This window comes from Cherax quadricarinatus, chromosome 41 (assembly GCF_038502225.1).
Source record: "Cherax quadricarinatus isolate ZL_2023a chromosome 41, ASM3850222v1, whole genome shotgun sequence".
NCBI lineage: Eukaryota > Metazoa > Arthropoda > Malacostraca > Decapoda > Parastacidae > Cherax > Cherax quadricarinatus.
In genome coordinates, this window is record NC_091332.1 from 297972 (window position 1) to 318677 (window position 20706).

At 41.3% G+C, this 20706-nt stretch overlaps 1 protein-coding gene across 1 annotated transcript in view; it reads left to right on the top strand.

The window, feature by feature from the left end:
• Window positions 1–3728: 3728 nt before the first annotated feature.
• LOC128695832 (uncharacterized) overlaps window positions 3729–20706 on the top strand; it is a 134251-nt gene continuing 117273 nt past the window's right edge. The window contains exons 1-2 of the mRNA XM_070092861.1: window positions 3729–4152; window positions 8503–8757. Coding sequence (XP_069948962.1) covers window positions 3747–4152; window positions 8503–8757 — 661 coding nt within the window. The 5' untranslated portion in view covers window positions 3729–3746. The remainder of the gene's footprint in view (window positions 4153–8502; window positions 8758–20706) is intronic.

Below are 20706 nucleotides of genomic sequence, written 5' to 3' on the forward strand. Positions count from 1 at the left end.
TACAAACCGTACTGCCATATACTTACAGTTTAACCGTAGTCTAGTAGTAACAATTACTCAGATATGGTAAACATGAGGAAATTAAATCTTCATCAGAGTACAAAACAAATTCTGGCCACAAAATAGAGCGAAACACCAACGTCAAAGACCTGGGAGTGATCATGTCGGAGGATCTCACCTTCAAGGACCATAACATTGTATCAATCGCATCTGCTAGAAAAATGACAGGATGGATAATGAGAACCTTCAAAACTAGGGAGGCCAAGCCCATGATGACACTCTTCAGGTCACTTGTTCTATCTAGGCTGGAATATTGCTGCACACTAACAGCACCTTTCAAGGCAGGTGAAATTGCCGACCTAGAAAATGTACAGAGAACTTTCACGGCGCGCATAACGGAGATAAAACACCTCAATTATTGGGAGCGCTTGAGGTTCCTAAACCTGTATTCCCTGGAACGCAGGAGGGAGAGATACATGATTATGTACACCTGGAAAATCCTAGAGGGACTAGTACCGAACTTGCACACGAAAATCACTCACTACGAAAGCAAAAGACTTGGCAGACGATGCACCATCCCCCCAATGAAAAGCAGGGGTGTCACTAGCACGTTAAGAGACCATACAATAAGTGTCAGGGGCCCGAGACTGTTCAACTGCCTCCCAGCACACATAAGGGGGATTACCAACAGACCCCTGGCAGTCTTCAAGCTGGCACTGGACAAGCACCTAAAGTCAGTTCCGGATCAGCCGGGCTGTAGCTCGTATGTTGGTTTGCGTGCAGCCAGCAGCAACAGCCTGGTTGATCAGGTTCTGATCCACCAGGAGGCCTGGTCTCAGACCGGGCCGCGGGGGCGTTGACCCCCGGAACTCTCTCCAGGTAAACTCCAGGTAAACAACATCTTATAATCTACGGGCCTTGTTACTTTCCCCATTGACGTGTTTAACTTGACACATTTCATTATTATATATAATGAATCTGCTAGTTCCTATATGTACCGATCTACTTTATTCAAGCTCATTTGTTAGTTCCTTTCTAACAGTATTTTGTAGACTTCTGCTTGAAAACCAAAGTTATACTCAACATTCTCTTTATTTAATGATTGTTCAGCTTATTCATCAAGTTTGTCATGCACCTGGAGGCCTACGTAAGAGGGAATCCACAGAAGCTTAATAGTAATCTCTATTTCTTAATAATTTGTGTAAACCTGTGCCTTGCTTCATACACACGCATGCTACATTCAGGTCTCAGGCTATTTAAAAAAAAAAAAAAAAAAAAAAAAAAGTAATGAGGAAAGAGAGCCAGTTAGATAGCCTGAGCTTGCTACCATCTGCAGCTCATAAGACTGCCATCCCCACGAGCCCTTTTAGGGCGGGGCAGATGGCAGACCAGAGGCCTAGCTTCTCCCTACGAGCCCCGTGAGGGCGGGGAATGTGGCTAGGCCTGGGGACAGTTGGTCCCAAAGATGAGGGGGTACTTGTACCTCCTCCCATGGGAGACTTAAGTCTCGAGATACTCCCCAGAAAGGGAGCCAAGGCCGGGTCACCACTACTTGGAAAAGACCCGGGCCGGGAGAATACCGGCGAATAAAAAAAAAAAAAAAAAAAAAAAAAGAGCCAGTTATAATTCAACTGTATGTGGTCGTAGTTTCCACAAGTATGAGAGCAACTACTATATGGCAAACAGCTCAGTTTGTAAGGTGGAAGCCTAATTACTAATTCCAATACACCTCTGTATTATAATACTAACAGGCTGGTGTACAATAACAGCACTTCCTGCCCTCCCACTGTCAGGGTAGTCAGTTATCCTCATAAATAGTGTGGGATAATATTCTTTGTCCTAAAATCGTGTATGTGTTCCAGATCACTGTTTTTAGAAAGTAATCGAAGTCGAGGATTGTGCATGGTTACTTTCTTGGGAGGATAGGTGGGCATAGCGATAACAAAAGCTAATAAATCACGGAACGGTGGGGATTGAACCCATGGCATGCAAGTCCTAAAATTCACAGACCAGTGCGCTAACCACATATAGAGTGCACTGGTCTGTGAGTTTTAGGACTCATTTACCATGAGTTCAAGTCCCACCCGTTCCGTGATTTAAGAACATAAAGAAGGAACACTGCAACAGGCCTACTGACCCATGCGGAGCAGGTCCATGTCTTCCCCCGGATTAGCCCAATGACCCCCCCCCCCCATTAGCTAAATGACCCACCCAGTCAGGTCACCTCCACTCAAGGAAGGAGCACGGCACCAGACCCAGCAGCACAAGCTACTCAAGTCCAACTCACACCCACCCACTTGTTTGCAATCGTGTTACAACGCTTTCGTGAGTCAAGATATCAAAAGCTGTTATCTGTCAGTGTGGCGGGAAATACCGTGATACAGTTCATGTAGTCCAGACATTTTTATGTGATATATGAATACATCTTAATTCAATTACATGTATATCATAAATTATGATCTAGTAATTCTTTAGACAACGTTGTTTTGATCACCAGGCAGTAGCTTCGGTGTCACCCTAACATTGATTTCACGTATTCTATCAGCAGCACTGGGTATACCTAATTCTTTCCTCATATTAAGTACTTTTATGGTTATCAGACAGCCCAGAATAATTCTCAGGCTTCATTTTGTGATTTTTCGAGTCTTTCATTGGTTCTACTGTGTTGCAGGACTAAAACTGGAGCATGGTAATGGTAGGTATAATGTTTGTCAGGAAACAAGACAAGTGTTATCTGATGCGGGTCTTAGTCATTTGATAACCCATAGCTAGAGCTTTTGGTCATCTGACCGAGGACTTTCACTGGCTTACCACCCCACCTCTAAAAATCATGGTTATGATCATAACCATTAGAATACACTACATGGAACATAGTAGTCGATCAACGATCTTTTACGCAAATACATAATCGTTGCAGCTCTAACATTTGCACCATATTTGGGATTTTATCTTACATCAGTTCTGAGAGCTTAAATCTGTCCTTATACTATTAGTTAATTTTATTCACAGCTTTTAGTATATATGAAACAGAAGTACCTAGATGTTTACAGATGTAAACACGTAATAATAGGCCTGCTGTAAATTGTGAGTTCATTACCTCTGTAACTTGCTCAGCTATCAAAACTTTGGAGTCCAGTCCCTGGACCAATTATGTACCTCTGTAATCTTTTGACTACCGCCCACAGGATGGGTATGGGGTGCATAATAAACATATTAAACTAACTAAACTGTTAACCATTAATTTTGATGGTCCATATTTACGGTTACCAATAAGTCGTTAAACATTTTATCTTTTGTGTAGAAATTTTAATTAGGCCAAGACTATCACAGGCTGGCTGTATATAATTTCGTGGTTTGCATTCGACGATACGTTTTAGTATACATAAGAATATCAGAATAGCTAATTGTGATATTGCTGGGGGGGTATCTGGCATAGATTTAAGTAGGGCATTAATACACTACCTTAAGTAGTGCCAAGTTGACATTTCTTTAGTTCCACTTTTGTGGAATCCACTTTTGTGGAACTAAAGAAATGCAATTATTTGCAACATCGAAAAAAAACTAATATCGAGAAGAGTCGTTTCCATGTTTATTAAAAATATTGCGACACAATTTGGTACATCTCTATCATGTGTGAATCTATTAATGAGTGGCATGTATTCTTTAATTATGTATAGTAATCTGTTAGGCTTTAAACAGTTTGAAAATCCTCAGTCGGTGTTCGAGTGCGGACCGTGAACGACAGAATGGGGAGGCTTAGCCAGTTATGGGCACATTTATACTGTTCCAGAGCCTTCAAGTTTTTACATAGGCTTGACACCCATTTGGGCAGTGCAACAGTTGTTCGCGGGTACCAGAAGTTCAGCTATAGGCCTACAATGAAAGATATGCCAGTACCAATGGGTTCTTGGCAGCGCCATCACCAGAAACAACAAGAGAGGCATAACCGGAAACTTATGGCTGGGATCGCCTTTGCTGGTTTCACAGCATTTTGTGCCATTCAGAGTGGTAGTCTGGAGATTTTTTATCGTCCTCGTATGTGCAAAGTGACTCATCTACCTGAAGGTAAAGTGGAGAGAGGGGACGAAGACGTTGAAGATTCTCAGACATTCCAAGATCCTCGCTGGGGTGCTCCTCTGAAACTTAATCAAAGTAAGACTTAATATTTCGAGAGTGTCCATCATCTTATTGACTGTGAATGATACTTTACATGAGAGTATGGACGATACTTTATATAGAATATGTATCATCATGTAACACGTATGGGGTGTATTGAGTCTTTCATTATGCATGTCATGATGTTGAATTCTGTATAGTGGCCCAACTTTTTTTTCGCGAATGCATCAGTGATAAGCTTAGGTTAGGTTTGAATAGGTTATGCGCTTGAATAGGCTATTATAGATTTGACTAGGTTAAATTAGGTTAGGTAGTGACATTTCCTGTACCGTGACATCACTGCGTTATTTCACATCTATCAACTCGAGAGTTGCTTTGATGCCAGAAAGTGCTCTCCATTTCTTTGGATCGAGCCTAATTGATCCCCATTTCCCAGTTACGCCCATTACGGATTTAGCGCTCACCACGAATGCAATATTAATGTCTGGTAGTACCATATACCATAAATTAAAGTAGATGATAAATATATTTTGAAATCAAGTAAAAATTAGTTAGAGTACGTCGTTTTATTTTGACAATGTTTTCCAAATTAAAACATACTAGCTGTATGTTTCAGCGTTAGTTTAATTAATATTTAACCACTAGCTTAATTCAGGCTTTTTCGTGATAGTGTTCGCCAATTATTTCTTGGTTAAGTTGACAGAAGGACGCTGAAAAGACTTATTTTCCATGTTAGTTAGGCTAAATAAAACCTAAACTTAGCTTAATCTTACCTAGCCTCATGATAAGACGCAAAATGTTGTCAGAATAGTTGTACTCTAATTGACCATTCAAGGTAGGAACGTCTTTTTGATTATAATAATAATAATCAAGGTAGGAACGTTGATGCTGGTGAAAGGTTCTAGAATCTATATAAAAGGCATTTGAGCTACGCTTACCTTGGCGCTTCATGATCTCTAGGTTTAGTGCTTTCCCATGAATCTTATAATATAACTGAAGGTATCCCTCAAGGAAGGCGCCTTGGTGCTGGTGAGGGACTCTTGACTGAAGAAATTGTGCATGCTTCCTTTCCTCAGATTAAACCTAAATGACTCCCATTCCCGTGATTAAAACGGATAAGTGTAAGTAAACAGGCGTGTAATTTAAGCTAACATTACGCAATAAGGTGGGAGAGCATGGAATTTGTTTTAACGTATAAACTCAAACGCATAAACATCGACTTAAAAACTGGAATACAGTACAGTACTTTATTAATTAAAAGTCGAGTACTGTATTTAAAAATAAATCATTCTTTCATCTGAGTATAGGGTAAATCCAAAATATCGAATGCATATTTTAATTCATTCCCTATAATATAAAATTCAAACATTATCAAACTAATTCGGATCACAATCTAATCGAAGTCCAGACTTTAAATGCACAGGAATCCTGACCAAATTCAACATCAACAACAAGAACATCAACCGGGATCAAATAAACCATATCCTAAATGAAACATGTTAGGGAAATACTATCTTAAATAACGTGGATCCAAAGCAGTGCCTTGATAGGACCCAATTTCTGGCAGCTGAAGTGTGCTCGAGGCATATTTCCCTAAGAAAAAAGAAGAGAAGAAGTAAACTGGAGAAGGCGAAGAATCAATGAGCTTCTCAAGGAGGCTAGATTATCTGAAATACGAAAGTAAGCACTGACTAGGGAAGTGGAAGATATTGAGCTTAAGTTAAATTATTCATATAGGATTCAGGAGAGACAGGTGGCAGCACAGCAATAGCGAAGAATTATAAACCAGTAGTTTTAACGTCTCACATCATAAAAATTTTTGAAAGAGTTCTGAGAAGCAATATCGCAAATCACTTGGTTTCTCAACACTTAAACAATCCAGGACAGTATGTGTTTAGAGAAGGGTGATCCTGCCTCTCGCAACTACTGAACCACTATGATATGATCTTTGATGCACTGTAGGACAAACAGAATGCAGATGTAGTATACACAAATTTTCCAAAGCCTTTGATAAGTGCGTTCATGGTGTAATAACGCACAAAATGAATGCTAAAGGGATAAGTGGCAAAGTGGACAGATGGATCTTCAACTTTCTAACCAGTCGAACACAAAGAGTAATGGTAAACATAATTATGTCGGAGGCTGCCACAATGAAATGCTCTGTTCCACAAGGCACAGTACTCGCCCCCATCCTGTTCCTCATCTTCATATCAGACATAGACAGATGTAAACCATACCACCGGTCATACTTTGCAGACGATACTAGAATCTGCATGAAACTGTCATTCATTGAGGACACGGTAAATCTAAAATCAGATATAAATTAAGTTTTCCAATGGGCAACGGAGAAAAAATTATGTTCAGTAAAGACAAATTTCATCTATTCGGTTATGGAAAACTGAAGGAAATAACTAGAACGGAGTATACTACAAACTCGAACCACATAATAGAGCGAAAAAGTAGCGTGAAGGACTTGGGAGTGTTAATGTCAGAGGATCTCGCCTTCAATGATCACAACAGTGTCACTATCACATCTACGAGGAAAATTATGGGATGGATAATGAGAACCTTTAAAACAATGGGTGCCATACCAGTGATGATTCTTTTTAAATCACTTGTTCTCTCTAGGATTACCAATAGACCCCTGGCTGTCTTCCTGAAGGCACTGGACAGGCACCTAAAGTCAGTACCTGACCAACCAGGGTGTGGTTCGTACGTCAGCTTGCGTGCGGCCAGCAGTAACAGTCTGGGTGATCAGACTGATCCACCATGAGGCCTAGTCTCAGACCGGGCCGCGAGGGCGTTGATCCCCGAAACCCTCTCCAGGTAGGCTGGAATACTGCTGTACACTAACAGCTCCATTGAAGGCAGGTGAAATCGCAAATCTAGAGAATGTGCAGAGAACCTTTATTGCACATATAAGTTCCGTCAAACGCTTTAATTACTGGGAACGCTTGGAGTTGCTTGACCTGTACTCATCTCACTGGTACCAAATCTGCACACAAAAATCATTCCCTACGAAAGCAAAAGACTGGACAGACGGTACAACATACCTCCAATGAAAAGTAGGGGCGCCATTAGTACACTAAGAGAAAACACAGTAAGTGTCCGGGGCCAAAGACTGTTCACCAGTCTCCCACCAGGCATAAGGGGAATTACCAGTAGACCCCTAGCTACCTGCAATGAGCTGGACAGATACCTAAAGTCAGTACCCGATCAGCCGGGCTGTGGTTCATATACTGGACTACGTGTAGCTAGCAGTAACTGCTTGACTCACGAAATCGTAATGACACGATTGCAAACAAACCATACCACGGGCGGGATTGAACCAGCGATCAGTCTCAAAACTCCAGACCGTCGCGTTAGCCACTGGACCAGCTAGCCACAATAAGATTCGTCCAACTAGGTATATTTCTGTAACAGCTTGGTTGACTAGGCCCTGATCCACCGCGAGGCCTGGTCAAGAATTGGGCCGCGGGGACGTTGACCCCCGGGACACCCTCCAGGTAGTCTGATGAGGGGAGTCAGCTGATGCTAATGTGGCAATATTCGTTTTTATAAATATTTTTTTTAATGAAATGACTGATATTTATATTTTTTTACCAAGGCAAAATTTCGGATCCAGTCATATGAATTAATATTGTTTTCGTGTTTAGGATATACACTTAATGCTTATATGACTGAGGTAAGCAGTGTGTTAAGTAAAAGGACACAAATGCAACTAATGTGACATTTTATTGTGGCAACATTTCGCTCTCCAGGCGCTTTGTCAAGCCGTAACGGCTTGACAAAGCTCCTGGAGAGCGAAACGTTGCCACAATAAAATGTTGCATTTGTGTCCTTTTACTTAACATATTGTCGGCAATTCTACCAATATTAGGACATCTCAGTGTGGCAAGAAAAACGTTTTCAAACCTGATGCTATATATATTCTCCTTAGAACAAGGAATATTTCTTGAAACATTATTTTAGGTGAGATGGATAGATCTTAGGTGGATCGACACCATGCCCAGTCCTTCTAGGGCAGGGTAGGTGCCTGAGCCAGAGCTTGCAGCTCACAAGCCTGTCATTCCCATTCGCCCCCTTGGGGCGGGGATGGCAGACCAGAGAGGCCTAGCTTGCGGCTAGGCCTGGGGACAGTTGGTCCCAAAGATGAGGAGGTACTTGTGCCTCCTCCCATGGGAGACTTAGGTCTCAGACACTCCCAAGACAGGGAGCCAAAACCGGGCCACCACTTGGAAAAGGCCCGGGCCGGGAGAATACCGGCGAATCTTTAATAATAAATAATAATCTTAGGTGAGATGGATAGATCTTGACTAAGAGTAAATGTATAAATTTATTAAATAACATATACAGGAAACTTACTAAGAATGATCACTTTTTCAGACGAGGAGGCTCTATCCACAACTTATAGGGATCTTAGCGTTCCGACTGATAAGACTTCCACCTCCCCCGAGGTGAAAACACCAGCCTCCTCATCTGGGAAAGCTCTTGATTACCCAGTTGAAGAAACTCCTGCTACTCAAGCCGAAGAGACTCCATCCACCTCAGGTGAAAAGAAACTTTCTTCAGTAGTTGAGAAGACATCATATCCACAGGATGGCAAGGAACCACTTGAACCTGTTATTTCTAAAGAGAAAGGTGAGTGTTTTGTTATAGAGTACAGGTTACACTTAATGCCTATATGATTGAGGTATGCAGATGACATCTCAGTGTGGCAAGAAAAACGTTTTCAAACCTGATATAATAATTATTATCCTATTGATTGTAATCATTAAGATATTTGACTTGGTAACGTAAAGTATTTTTAAAATGGGATGGTGAAAACCCAGCACCGGTAGGCCAGCGAATAATCAGTCACATTTATAGCACCAGTAAGTTGGTGAGTGCTTAACTACAAGTTTAAAGCACCAGTATACCAGCTAATGCTTATCTGCAGATATATTTCACCAGTAAGCCTCTTATGGTCGTTACTTGACGCCAGTGATGAGGGCTCCTGACCTTTTCCTTTGATCGAGCATGACTGCCTTCCATTCCCCAAGAATATAATCACGGTAAGCTATGGGATAGTGAATCACGGGCAGATAACATCAGAAAGTCAGTGGTTGCTTAACTATGAGTGTATTCGGTAACACTACTACGCCAGTGATAGGTTAACTACTGGTACATAGCATTAGCAAGCTAGTGATTGGTTAATATTTCCAATAATACTCTGCACCAGCAAGGGTGATTAACAAATCGGACCGAAACGTCGTCGTAAGCTCCTCTCTTCTATGTGCGGGTTATTTGTGTAAGAGTGATTAATCACGAAGTAAGTTTTTATTTAGGGCAATTTACAAATGAACAATACAAACAAATTTAATTTTTTATAAAGACCGAAGACACCTGTATAATATGAGCATACATACAAAATGAAGTCAATGTGACCTTTTCATTGGGGTCCTAACGGGTCATCACTGACAGACCAGTGTCAGGAGACAGCCACTACAATCCGCACCCATATGATGCGTATGGAGTACGTAATAAAGATTAAACAAAAAACTACCGTCTCTAGGCACCTGAAATTATAATGGATATGATGTTCATATACATTGTGATTAACGAACGATTTGTTTTATTCAGTTTTGTAGTTTATTAATGTCAATTGTGTATAGTCTATGCATGTAAATTTCATGCCTGATTGCTGTATTTTTGGAGGTTAATTGTATGCTAAATAATTTTTAGTATGTACAAGTTAAGTGCTGAATTGTAAAACACTATGCATGCTGTATATGTAAATATACAAAAGCAGTAAATTCCTGGGCTTGTTGAAACAACAGAGATAGAATGATAAGTTACTGCTGGAGCGGAAACGACAGTTATGACGAAGGTGCCACGCAGTCAGTTACCCAAGAGTACGTGGTGATAGAGCACGTTAGCCATCATGACTTTAAACTCTCCCTCGAAAACTAAATGTAAAGGTAGGCTATACTAGAATAAGATGTTGAGTCTGCTGAAGATAAGATTTGTTCGGATTTTTAGCCTTGGGGTGGGTTAGCCACCCAGGATAACCCAAGAAAATCAGTGCGTCATCGGGGACTGTCTGTCTATTACCATTGAGGCCTTTCAGTCTTGTCCCCCAGAATGCTACCCACAACAGTCGACTAACATCCACGTATCTTCTTCCTCCTAGGTGAACAAGGACAGCAGGTGTAAATAAACATGCCCAATGTAAATAACGTGCTGAAAATATCTAGCCTAGACAGGACTCGTAGCAATGGTTTTAAGTTGGAAAAATTCAGATTCAGGAAGGATATAGGAAAGCACTGGTTTGGTAATAGAGTTGTGGATGAGTGGAACAAACTCCCAAGTACAGTTATTGAGGCTAAAACGTTGTGTAGTTTTAAAAATAGGTTAGATAAATACATGAGTGGGTGTGGGTGGGTGTGAGTTGGACCTGACTAGCTTGTGCTACTAGGTCAGTTGTGTTCCTTAAGTGAATGTGACCTGCCCTGACTAGGTTGGGGCATTGGCTTAAGCCGGTAGGAGACTTGGACCTGCCTCGCATGTGCCAGTAGGCCTGCTGCAGTGTTCCTTCGTTCTTATGTTCTTATGTTTCCACCCATGCCGGGGATTGAACCACGGACACTCAGTGTGTTAGGCGAGAGCATTGTCAACCGAGTAATGATTTGTATGTTTACTGAAATGAAATTGACTTGTTGGGTCTCCTCTTCATTTCATCAGTCATATGACCCACTGGGTAGGGTTTCGACTTTGTTCATTCGTCATAGAAAAATCACCTAAACTGGGTCTTTCTCACAAGATAACCCATTTTATGTAATAATGTTAGTAGAATTACCGACAATATGTGAAGTAAAAGAACACAATTCCCCTAATAATGGCAATCAAGTCTCCGTCCCTGACTTTCGCTTGGCTGATTTCATAGGACTGAAAAATTACTTAGGTGGGCTGAACTGGAATGACCTGACTAAGGGTCAGGTAGGTGGTGATGGTTGCCGATATGATGCTTTCCAGGGCATAGTTCTAGCTGCTCAGTCAAATTATGTTCCAAATAGGGAAATCAGATCAAACAAAAATGATCCTAAATGGATGAACAATAGATTAAAATATCTGATTGGTCAAAAGAGAGGCATATATAGGCAAATCAAAAGAGGAGAGGGGCAATTGAGAAATCGATATATTCAGTTAAAGAGAGAAATAAAAAAGGGAATTAGAAAAGCAAAAAGAGATTATGAGGTTAAAGTTGCAAGAGAATCGAAGACTAACCCAAAAGGATTCTTTCAGGTATACAGAAGTAAGATCAGGGACAAGATAGGCCCACTCAAAAGTTCCTCGGGTCAGCTCACTGACAGTGATAAGGAAATGTGTAGAATTTTTAACACATACTTCCTCTCAGTTTTTACACAGGAGGATACCAGCGATATTCCAGTAATGATAAATTATGTAGAACAGGACGATAATAAACTGTGCACTATTAGGGTCACAAGTGACATGGTCCTTAGGCAAATAGATAAATTAAAACCTAACAAATCCCCAGGCCCTGATGAACTGTATGCAAGGGTTCTAAAGGAATGTAAAGAGGTGCTTAGCACACCTTTGGCTAATCTTTTCAACATATCACTACAAACTGGCATGGTGCCAGATAAGTGGAAAATGGCAAATGTGATACCTATTTTCAAAACAGGTGACAGGTCCTTAGCTTCGAACTATAGACCAATAAGCCTAACCTCCATAGTGGGAAAATTTATGGAATCAATAATTGCCGAGGCAGTTCGTAGCCACCTTGAAAAGCATAAATTAATCAACGAATCTCAGCATGGTTTTACAAAGGGGCGTTCCTGCCTTACGAATTTATTAACTTTTTTCACTAAGGTATTTGAGGAGGTAGATCATGGTAATGAATATGATATTGTGTATATGGACTTCAGTAAGGCTTTTGACAGGGTCCCACATCAGAGACTATTGAGGAAAATTAAAGCACATGGAATAGGAGGAGAAATTTTTTCCTGGATAGGGGCATGGTTGACAAATAGGCAGCAGAGAGTTTGCATAAATGGGGAGAAATCAGAGTGGGGAAGTGTCACGAGCGGTGTTCCACAGGGGTCAGTGTTGGGCCCCCTGCTGTTCACAATCTACATAAACGACATAGATGAGGGCATAAAGAGCGACATCGGCAAGTTTGCCGATGACACCAAAATAGGCCGTCGAATTCATTCTGACGAGGACATTCGAGCACTCCAGGAAGATTTGAATAGACTGATGCAGTGGTCGGAGAAGTGGCAGATGCAGTTTAATATAGACAAATGCAAAGTTCTAAATGTTGGACAGGACAATAACCATGCCACATATAAACTAAATAATGTAGATCTTAATATTACGGATTGCGAAAAAGATTTAGGAGTTCTGGTTAGCAGTGATCTGAAACCAAGACAACAGTGCATAAGTGTTCGCAATAAAGCTAATAGAATCCTTGGCTTCATATCAAGAAGCATAAATAATAGGAGTCCTCAGGTTGTTCTTCAACTCTATACATCCTTGGTTAGGCCTCATTTAGATTATGCTGCACAGTTTTGGTCACCTTATTACAGAATGGATATAAATTCTCTGGAAAATGTACAAAGGAGGATGACAAAGTTGATCCCATGTATCAGAAACCTTCCCTATGAGGATAGACTAAGGGCCCTGAATCTGCACTCTCTAGAAAGACGTAGAATTAGGGGGGATATGATTGAGGTGTATAAATGGAAGACAGGAATAAATAAAGGGGATGTAAATAGTGTGCTGAAAATATCTAGCCTAGACAGGACTCGCAGCAATGGTTTTAAGTTGGAAAAATTCAGATTCAGGAAGGATATAGGAAAGTACTGGTTTGGTAATAGAGTTGTGGATGAGTGGAACAAACTCCCAAGTACAGTTATAGAGGCCAGAACGTTGTGTAGCTTTAAAAATAGGTTGGATAAATACATGAGTGGATGTGGGTGGGTGTGAGTTAGACCTGATAGCTTGTGCTACCAGGTCGGTTGCCGTGTTCCTCCCTTAAGTCAATGTGACCTGACCTGACTAGGTTGGGTGCATTGGCTTAAGCCGGTAGGAGACTTGGACCTGCCTCGCATGGGCCAGTAGGCCTTCTGCAGTGTTCCTTCGTTCTTATGTTCTTACAAGTGCAACTAATGTGACATTTTTATTGTGGCAACGTTTCGCTCTCCAGAAGCTTTGTCAAACGTTACAAACAATATATGGATACAGAGGGTGTAATAATACTAGTGGTAGTAGTAATATAAGTTATAGTAGCAGTAATAATATAATTAATTTGCACATGAGTAAAAGGATATGAAAGCTATTACTTGGGTAATATAAAAATAAGTTAAACAAATACTTCTGTTGGAGGTTGAATTAGAGGCAGCCTGTTTCAGTGTTCATCCTCTGTAATGTGCTTGTGTAGTATTAAAAGAAGAGACTATGTGATGGCAGGGTTTACAGTTTTCAGGAGGATTCTTGCTAAGACTTTAGAGATGGTGAAGCTGCCGTTGTTTTGTTGCCACAATAAAGAATGAAAAGAAGTTGGATGTCCTGGCTCTAAGCGAAACAAAGCTGAAGGGGGTAGGAGAGTTTCAGTGGGGGGAAATAAATGGGATTAAATCTGGAGTATCTGAGAGAGTTAGAGCAAAGGAAGGGGTAGCAGTAATGTTAAATGATCAGTTATGGAAGGAGAAAAGAGAATATGAATGTGTAAATTCGAGAATTATGTGGATTAAAGTAAAGGTTGGATGCGAGAAGTGGGTCATAATAAGCGTGTATGCACCTGGAGAAGAGAGGAATGCAGAGGAGAGAGAGAGATTTTGGGAGATGTTAAGTGAATGTATAGGAGCCTTTGAACCAAGTGAGAGAGTAATTGTGGTAGGGGACCTGAATGCTAAAGTAGGAGAAACTTTTAGAGAGGGTGTGGTAGGTAAGTTTGGGGTGCCAGGTGTAAATGATAATGGGAGCCCTTTGATTGAACTTTGTATAGAAAGGGGTTTAGTTATAGGTAATACATATTTTAAGAAAAAGAGGATAAATAAGTATACACGATATGATGTAGGGCGAAATGACAGTAGTTTGTTGGATTATGTATTAGTAGATAAAAGACTGTTGAGTAGACTTCAGGATGTACATGTTTATAGAGGGGCCACAGATATATCAGATCACTTTCTAGTTGTAGCTACACTGAGAGTAAAAGGTAGATGGGATACAAGGAGAATAGAAGCATCAGGGAAGAGAGAGGTGAAGGTTTATAAACTAAAAGAGGAGGCAGTTAGGGTAAGATATAAACAGCTATTGGAGGATAGATGGGCTAATGAGAGCATAGGCAATGGGGTCGAAAAGGAATGGGGTAGGTTTAAAAATGTAGTGTTAGAGTGTTCAGCAGAAGTTTGTGGTTACAGGAAAGTGGGTGCAGGAGGGAAGAGGAGCGATTGGTGGAATGATGATGTAAAGAGAGTAGTAAGGGAGAAAAAGTTAGCATATGAGAAGTTTTTACAAAGTAGAAGTGATGCAAGGAGGGAAGAGTATATGGAGAAAAAGAGAGAGGTTAAGAGAGTGGTGAAGCAATGTAAAAAGAGAGCAAATGAGAGAGTGGGTGAGCTGTTATCAACAAATTTTGTTGAAAATAAGAAAAAGTTTTGGAGTGAGATTAACAAGTTAAGGAAGCCTAGAGAACAAATGGATTTGTCAGTTAAAAATAGGAGAGGAGAGTTATTAAATGGAGAGTTAGAGGTATTGGGAAGATGGAGGGAATATTTTGAGGAATTGTTAAATGTTGATGAAGATAGGGAAGCTGTGATTTCGTGTATAGGGCAAGGAGGAATAACATCTTGTAGGAGTGAGGAAGAGCCAGTTGTGAGTGTGGGGGAAGTTCGTGAGGCAGTAGGTAAAATGAAAGGGGGTAAGGCAGCCGGGATTGATGGGATAAAGATAGAAATGTTAAAAGCAGGTGGGGATATAGTTTTGGAGTGGTTGGTGCAATTATTTAATAAATGTATGGAAGAGGGTAAGGTACCTAGGGATTGGCAGAGAGCATGCATAGTTCCTTTGTATAAAGGCAAAGGGGATAAAAGAGAGTGCAAAAATTATAGGGGGATAAGTCTGTTGAGTGTACCTGGTAAAGTGTATGGTAGAGTTATAATTGAAAGAATTAAGAGTAAGACGGAGAATAGGATAGCAGATGAACAAGGAGGCTTTAGGAAAGGTAGGGGGTGTGTGGACCAGGTGTTTACAGTGAAACATATAAGTGAACAGTATTTAGATAAGGCTAAAGAGGTCTTTGTGGCATTTATGGATTTGGAAAAGGCGTATGACAGGGTGGATAGGGGGGCAATGTGGCAGATGTTGCAAGTGTATGGTGTAGGAGGTAGGTTACTGAAAGCAGTGAAGAGTTTTTACGAGGATAGTGAGGCTCAAGTTAGAGTATGTAGAAAAGAGGGAAATTTTTTCCCAGTAAAAGTAGGCCTTAGACAAGGATGTGTGATGTCACCGTGGTTGTTTAATATATTTATAGATGGGGTTGTAAGAGAAGTAAATGCGAGGGTCTTGGCAAGAGGCGTGGAGTTAAAAGATAAAGAATCACACACAGGGTGGGAGTTGTCACAGCTGCTCTTTGCTGATGACACTGTGCTCTTGGGAGATTCTGAAGAGAAGCTGCAGAGATTGGTGGATGAATTTGGTAGGGTGTGCAAAAGAAGAAAATTAAAGGTGAATATAGGAAAGAGTAAGGTTATGAGGATAACAAAAAGATTAGGTGATGAAAGATTGAATATCAGATTGGAGGGAGAGAGTATGGAGGAGGTGAACGTATTCAGATATTTGGGAGTGGACGTGTCAGCGGATGGGTCTATGAAAGATGAGGTGAATCATAGAATTGATGAGGGAAAAAGAGTGAGTGGTGCACTTAGGAGTCTGTGGAGACAGAGAACTTTGTCCTTGGAGGCAAAGAGGGGAATGTATGAGAGTATAGTTTTACCAACGCTCTTATATGGGTGTGAAGCATGGGTGATGAATGTTGCAGCGAGGAGAAGGCTGGAGGCAGTGGAGATGTCATGTCTGAGGGCAATGTGTGGTGTGAATATAATGCAGAGAATTCGTAATTTGGAAGTTAGGAGGAGGTGCGGGATTACCAAAACTGTTGTCCAGAGGGCTGAGGAAGGGTTGTTGAGGTGGTTCGGACATGTAGAGAGAATGGAGCGAAACAGAATAACTTCAAGAGTGTATCAGTCTGTAGTGGAAGGAAGGCGGGGTAGGGGTCGGCCTAGGAAGGGTTGGAGGGAGGGGGTAAAGGAGGTTTTGTGTGCGAGGGGCTTGGACTTCCAGCAGGCATGCGTGAGCGTGTTTGATAGGAGTGAATGGAGACAAATGGTTTTTAATACTTGACGTGCTGTTGGAGTGTGAGCAAAGTAACATTTATGAAGGGATTCAGGGAAACCGGCAGACCGGACTTGAGTCCTGGAGATGGGAAGTACAGTGCCTGCACTCTGAAGGAGGGGTGTTAATGTTGCAGTTTAAAAACTGTAGTGTAAAGCACCCTTCTGGCAAGACAGTGATGGAGTGAATGATGGTGAAAGTTTTTCTTTTTCGGGCCACCCTGCCTTGGTGGGAATCGGCCAGTGTGATAATAAATAAATAATAAAAATGTCACATTGGTTGCACTTGTGCCCTTTTACTTTACATAACTCATTTTAGGATACTCATGAAGGTGGAATAGCTGTTGGTATTATGGTGAACTAAGGCAGCAGCTACCGCTGACTCACCCGTGCCAGACTCTTCGGTTTGTATTATCAGTAATACATCGTCTTCCTGGGGTTCTTAGGCCTCTCTAAGGGCCAGCGTGTAAAGCACTGGGCCAGCTGGCCCAGTGGCTTTGAAGGAACTAGAGCTAGAGTTCGTCACGGCCACGCTGGCGGGAGATTCATCTGTAAAAACTTGCATTTGTGGTCACAGTGGGGCCTGTGCTAACTTCTCTGTGGTATATTAATATACCTAGCTGGATGAATCTTATCTTATCTTCCGAATCTGCATGACACCCGAATCTGCATGACAGTGTCTTCCATTGCAGACACTGCAAGGCTCCAGGTGGACATCAACCAAATCTTTCAGTGGGCTGCAGAAAACAATATGAAGTTCAACGATGAGAAATTTCAATTACTCCGATATGGTAAACACGAGGAAATTAAAACTTCATTTGAGTACAAAACAAATTCATTCCACAAAATAGAGCGAAAAACCAACGTCAAAGACCTGGGAGTGATCATGTCGGAGGATCTCACCTTCAAGGACCATAACATTGTATCAATCGCAGCTGCTAGAAAAATGACAGGATGGATATTATGAGAACCTTCAAAACTAGGGATGCCAAGCCCATGATGACACTCTTCAGGTCGCTTGTTCTATCTAGGCTGGTATATTGCTGCACACTAACAGCACCTTTCAAGGCAGGTGAAATTGCTGACCTAGAAAATGTACAGACAACCTTCACAGCGCGCATAACGGAGATAAAACACCTCAATTACTGGGAGTGCTTGAAGTTCCTGAACCTGTACTCCCTGGAACGCAGGCGGGAGAGATACATGATTATATACACCTGGAAAATCCTAGAGGGACCAGTACCGAACTTGCACACGAAAGTCACTCACGATGAAAGCAAAAGACTCGGCAGACGATGCAACATCCCCCCAATGAAAAGCAGGGGTGTCACTAGCACGTTAAGAGACAGTACAATAAGTGTCAGGGGCCCGAGACTGTTCAACCGCTTCCCAGCATACATAAGGGGGATTACCAATAGACCCCTGGTTGTCTTCAAGCTGGCACTGGACAAGCACCTAAAGTCGGTACCTGACCAGCCGGGCTGTCGCTCGTACGCTGGATTGCATGCAGCCAGCGGGTTGATCAGGCTCTGATCCACCAGGAGGCCTGGTCACAGACCGGGCCGTGGGGGCGTTGACCCCCGGAACTCTCTCCAGGTAAACTCCAGGTAGCCAGCTGGCCCAGTGGCTTACGCGCTAGCCTGGAGTTTTATGACTCACATGCCACGAGTTCAATCCCCGTCCGTGTATGTTTTTTTAAGATGTTTTGTGTTGAATTAACAAAGCTAATTGTTATATGATTATCTTTACTCATATAATGATTCGCACCACTGGATTCTCCAACATCCAAAACATCTTCAGCGTGTACTAGCCTCGTGCCAATACCTGAGGTTGATTATGTCTGCTGAGAAAACGAAGATACTGGACAGTCGTCTTCCTCGATAGAGAGGCGCAGTCCACAGGATTTAGTTGTACGATGGGTCTCAGCTAGAATATGTAACCAGATACTTACCGTAGATGAATGGTTCAGAGAACTGACATGTTGTTGAATTAGACACATGTGCAACTCTTGGGTATCTTTATTGAGGAAACGTTTCGCCACACAGTGGCTTCATCAGTCCATACAAAGGAGAAACTTGAAGAACAGGAGGAGAATGAGGTAATCAGTCCCTCAGCCTTGAGTTGATGTGGTCAGTCCATCAATCCATCAAGATTGATGGACTGACCACATCGACTCAAGGCTGAGGGACTGATTACCTCATTCTCCTCCTGTTCTTCAAGTTTCTCCCTTGTATGGACTGATGAAGCCACTGTGTGGCGAAACGTTTCCTCAATAAAGATACCCAAGAGTTGCACATGTGTCTAATTCAATGGATACGTACCGGTATCTATCAAGGCTTTGAGGTCCCACTACTTGGACTTGTTATAAGTCGAAGAAGACTTTGTCGCCAATACAAAGAAAGGCCGAGAACACTGAAGAGTTGTGAAAAATGGTATGGTGATGCCGACAGAATGTGAAAAAGACACTTATGTACAGTTCAGAACATTTATTAGACTAATTAGAGGAAACGTTTCGCCACGAATACCTTCTTCAGACCTAATACATAGATAACTCAGAACGAGTGTATATAGTGGCAGGAGTCAGGTGGCAAGCTGCGAGAGGGTGGTGGTAGTAATATTAGTACAACTGTGGTAACATGGGTTGAGTTTGAGAATGACCGTCATCTTGTTACAAGCAGTCTCTAGAATGGTAGGTAAGACACATAGGCAACAGTTAGGCAACTTTATTCCGAAACGTTTCGCCTACACAGTAGGCTTCTTCAGTCGAATACAGAAAGTAGGCAGGAACAATAGAGATGTGAAGACGATGTAATCAGTCCATCACCCTTGAAGTCGTAGAATTTGAGGTTGTCAGTCCCTCAGCCTGGAGAAGTTCAGTTCCATAGTCAGGAACTATCTGAAGATCAAGCGACAGTGCGGAGACTTAAATACTGTCTTTTGGAGCCCGGTCCCTGGACCCATTGTGTACCTCTGTAATCTGTAAATACCTTTGTAACTTGTAATGATTGTGACTAGACCTACCTGGAGTTCATTACCTTTGTAAATTGTGAGTTCATTACCTTTGTAAATTGTGAATTCATTGCCTCTGTAACTTGCTCAGCTATCAAAACTTTGAGGCCCAGTCCCTGGACCCATTATGTACCTCTGTAATCTTTTGACTACCGCCCACAGGATGGGTATGGGGTGCATAATAAACATATTAAACTAACTACCAACCTGTCGGTATTGTATACCATTTTGATGTTCAGTCTCTAGAATGGCTAATATCCTGTTGATCAGCAATTTAGATGTAGTGTTACTTCCGGATTTTTGATATATTGTGTTACTGACTGCAATTAGGGCAGCCTCTGTATACTTTCGTCGTCGTAAATCTTCCTTAACGACTAGTCTAGCCTCATTGAACATCGTATGGCATCCATCATCATCTCTGTTGGACTCGTATCTTTACGGCGTTCTTGTTTTCCTCCACATATTTTTCATATCCCCCACATGGTATTTTTTTATATTTTATTTAAAACATCATAAATTACAAGGTAGTATAAAATATTAAATACCACAAAAATACAGGATCTGGACAAGATTACGAAGAATTATATAACAAGTGCAAGAGAAAAAATTTTGAAACACCCAAAATACATACACACCATGCACTGACACACATTATACAAAATGATAATATATCTGACACATACACACAAAACTGTTGGAGGGGGAACCCCCCCCCATGAAAACTCATCTATAAATACACCCACATCATTCACACACGTATTGATCACAGCAGTGATCAAACATAAATTTTTGTAACTTTATATATACATGCAACTGATTATGAGATTTAACTTAAGAACAAAGTCTGGTAATTATCCGAAAACATTACCCTATAATAAAAATAAGCATTACACAAAATTGCATAAGTGTATAAAGCAACAACAACTGCAAGATTTTTACAGCATACGTTGCATCAGCAACGAAACTTAATAACATTACAAAAGTGATGGAAAACAAATTATGTAAAAACAAATATAAACCCCATCTAAGAGGAAAGAAATTCCCTACAAAATTACAATAAAAAACTGCGAAAATACATACCAGAAAAATTGTCTTTGCAAAAACTGGTAGACTAACATGGACAGTGACTTCTATAACTCTCTTTTAATCACAAGGACCTATTTTATACAAATCTTGGGCTAATCAA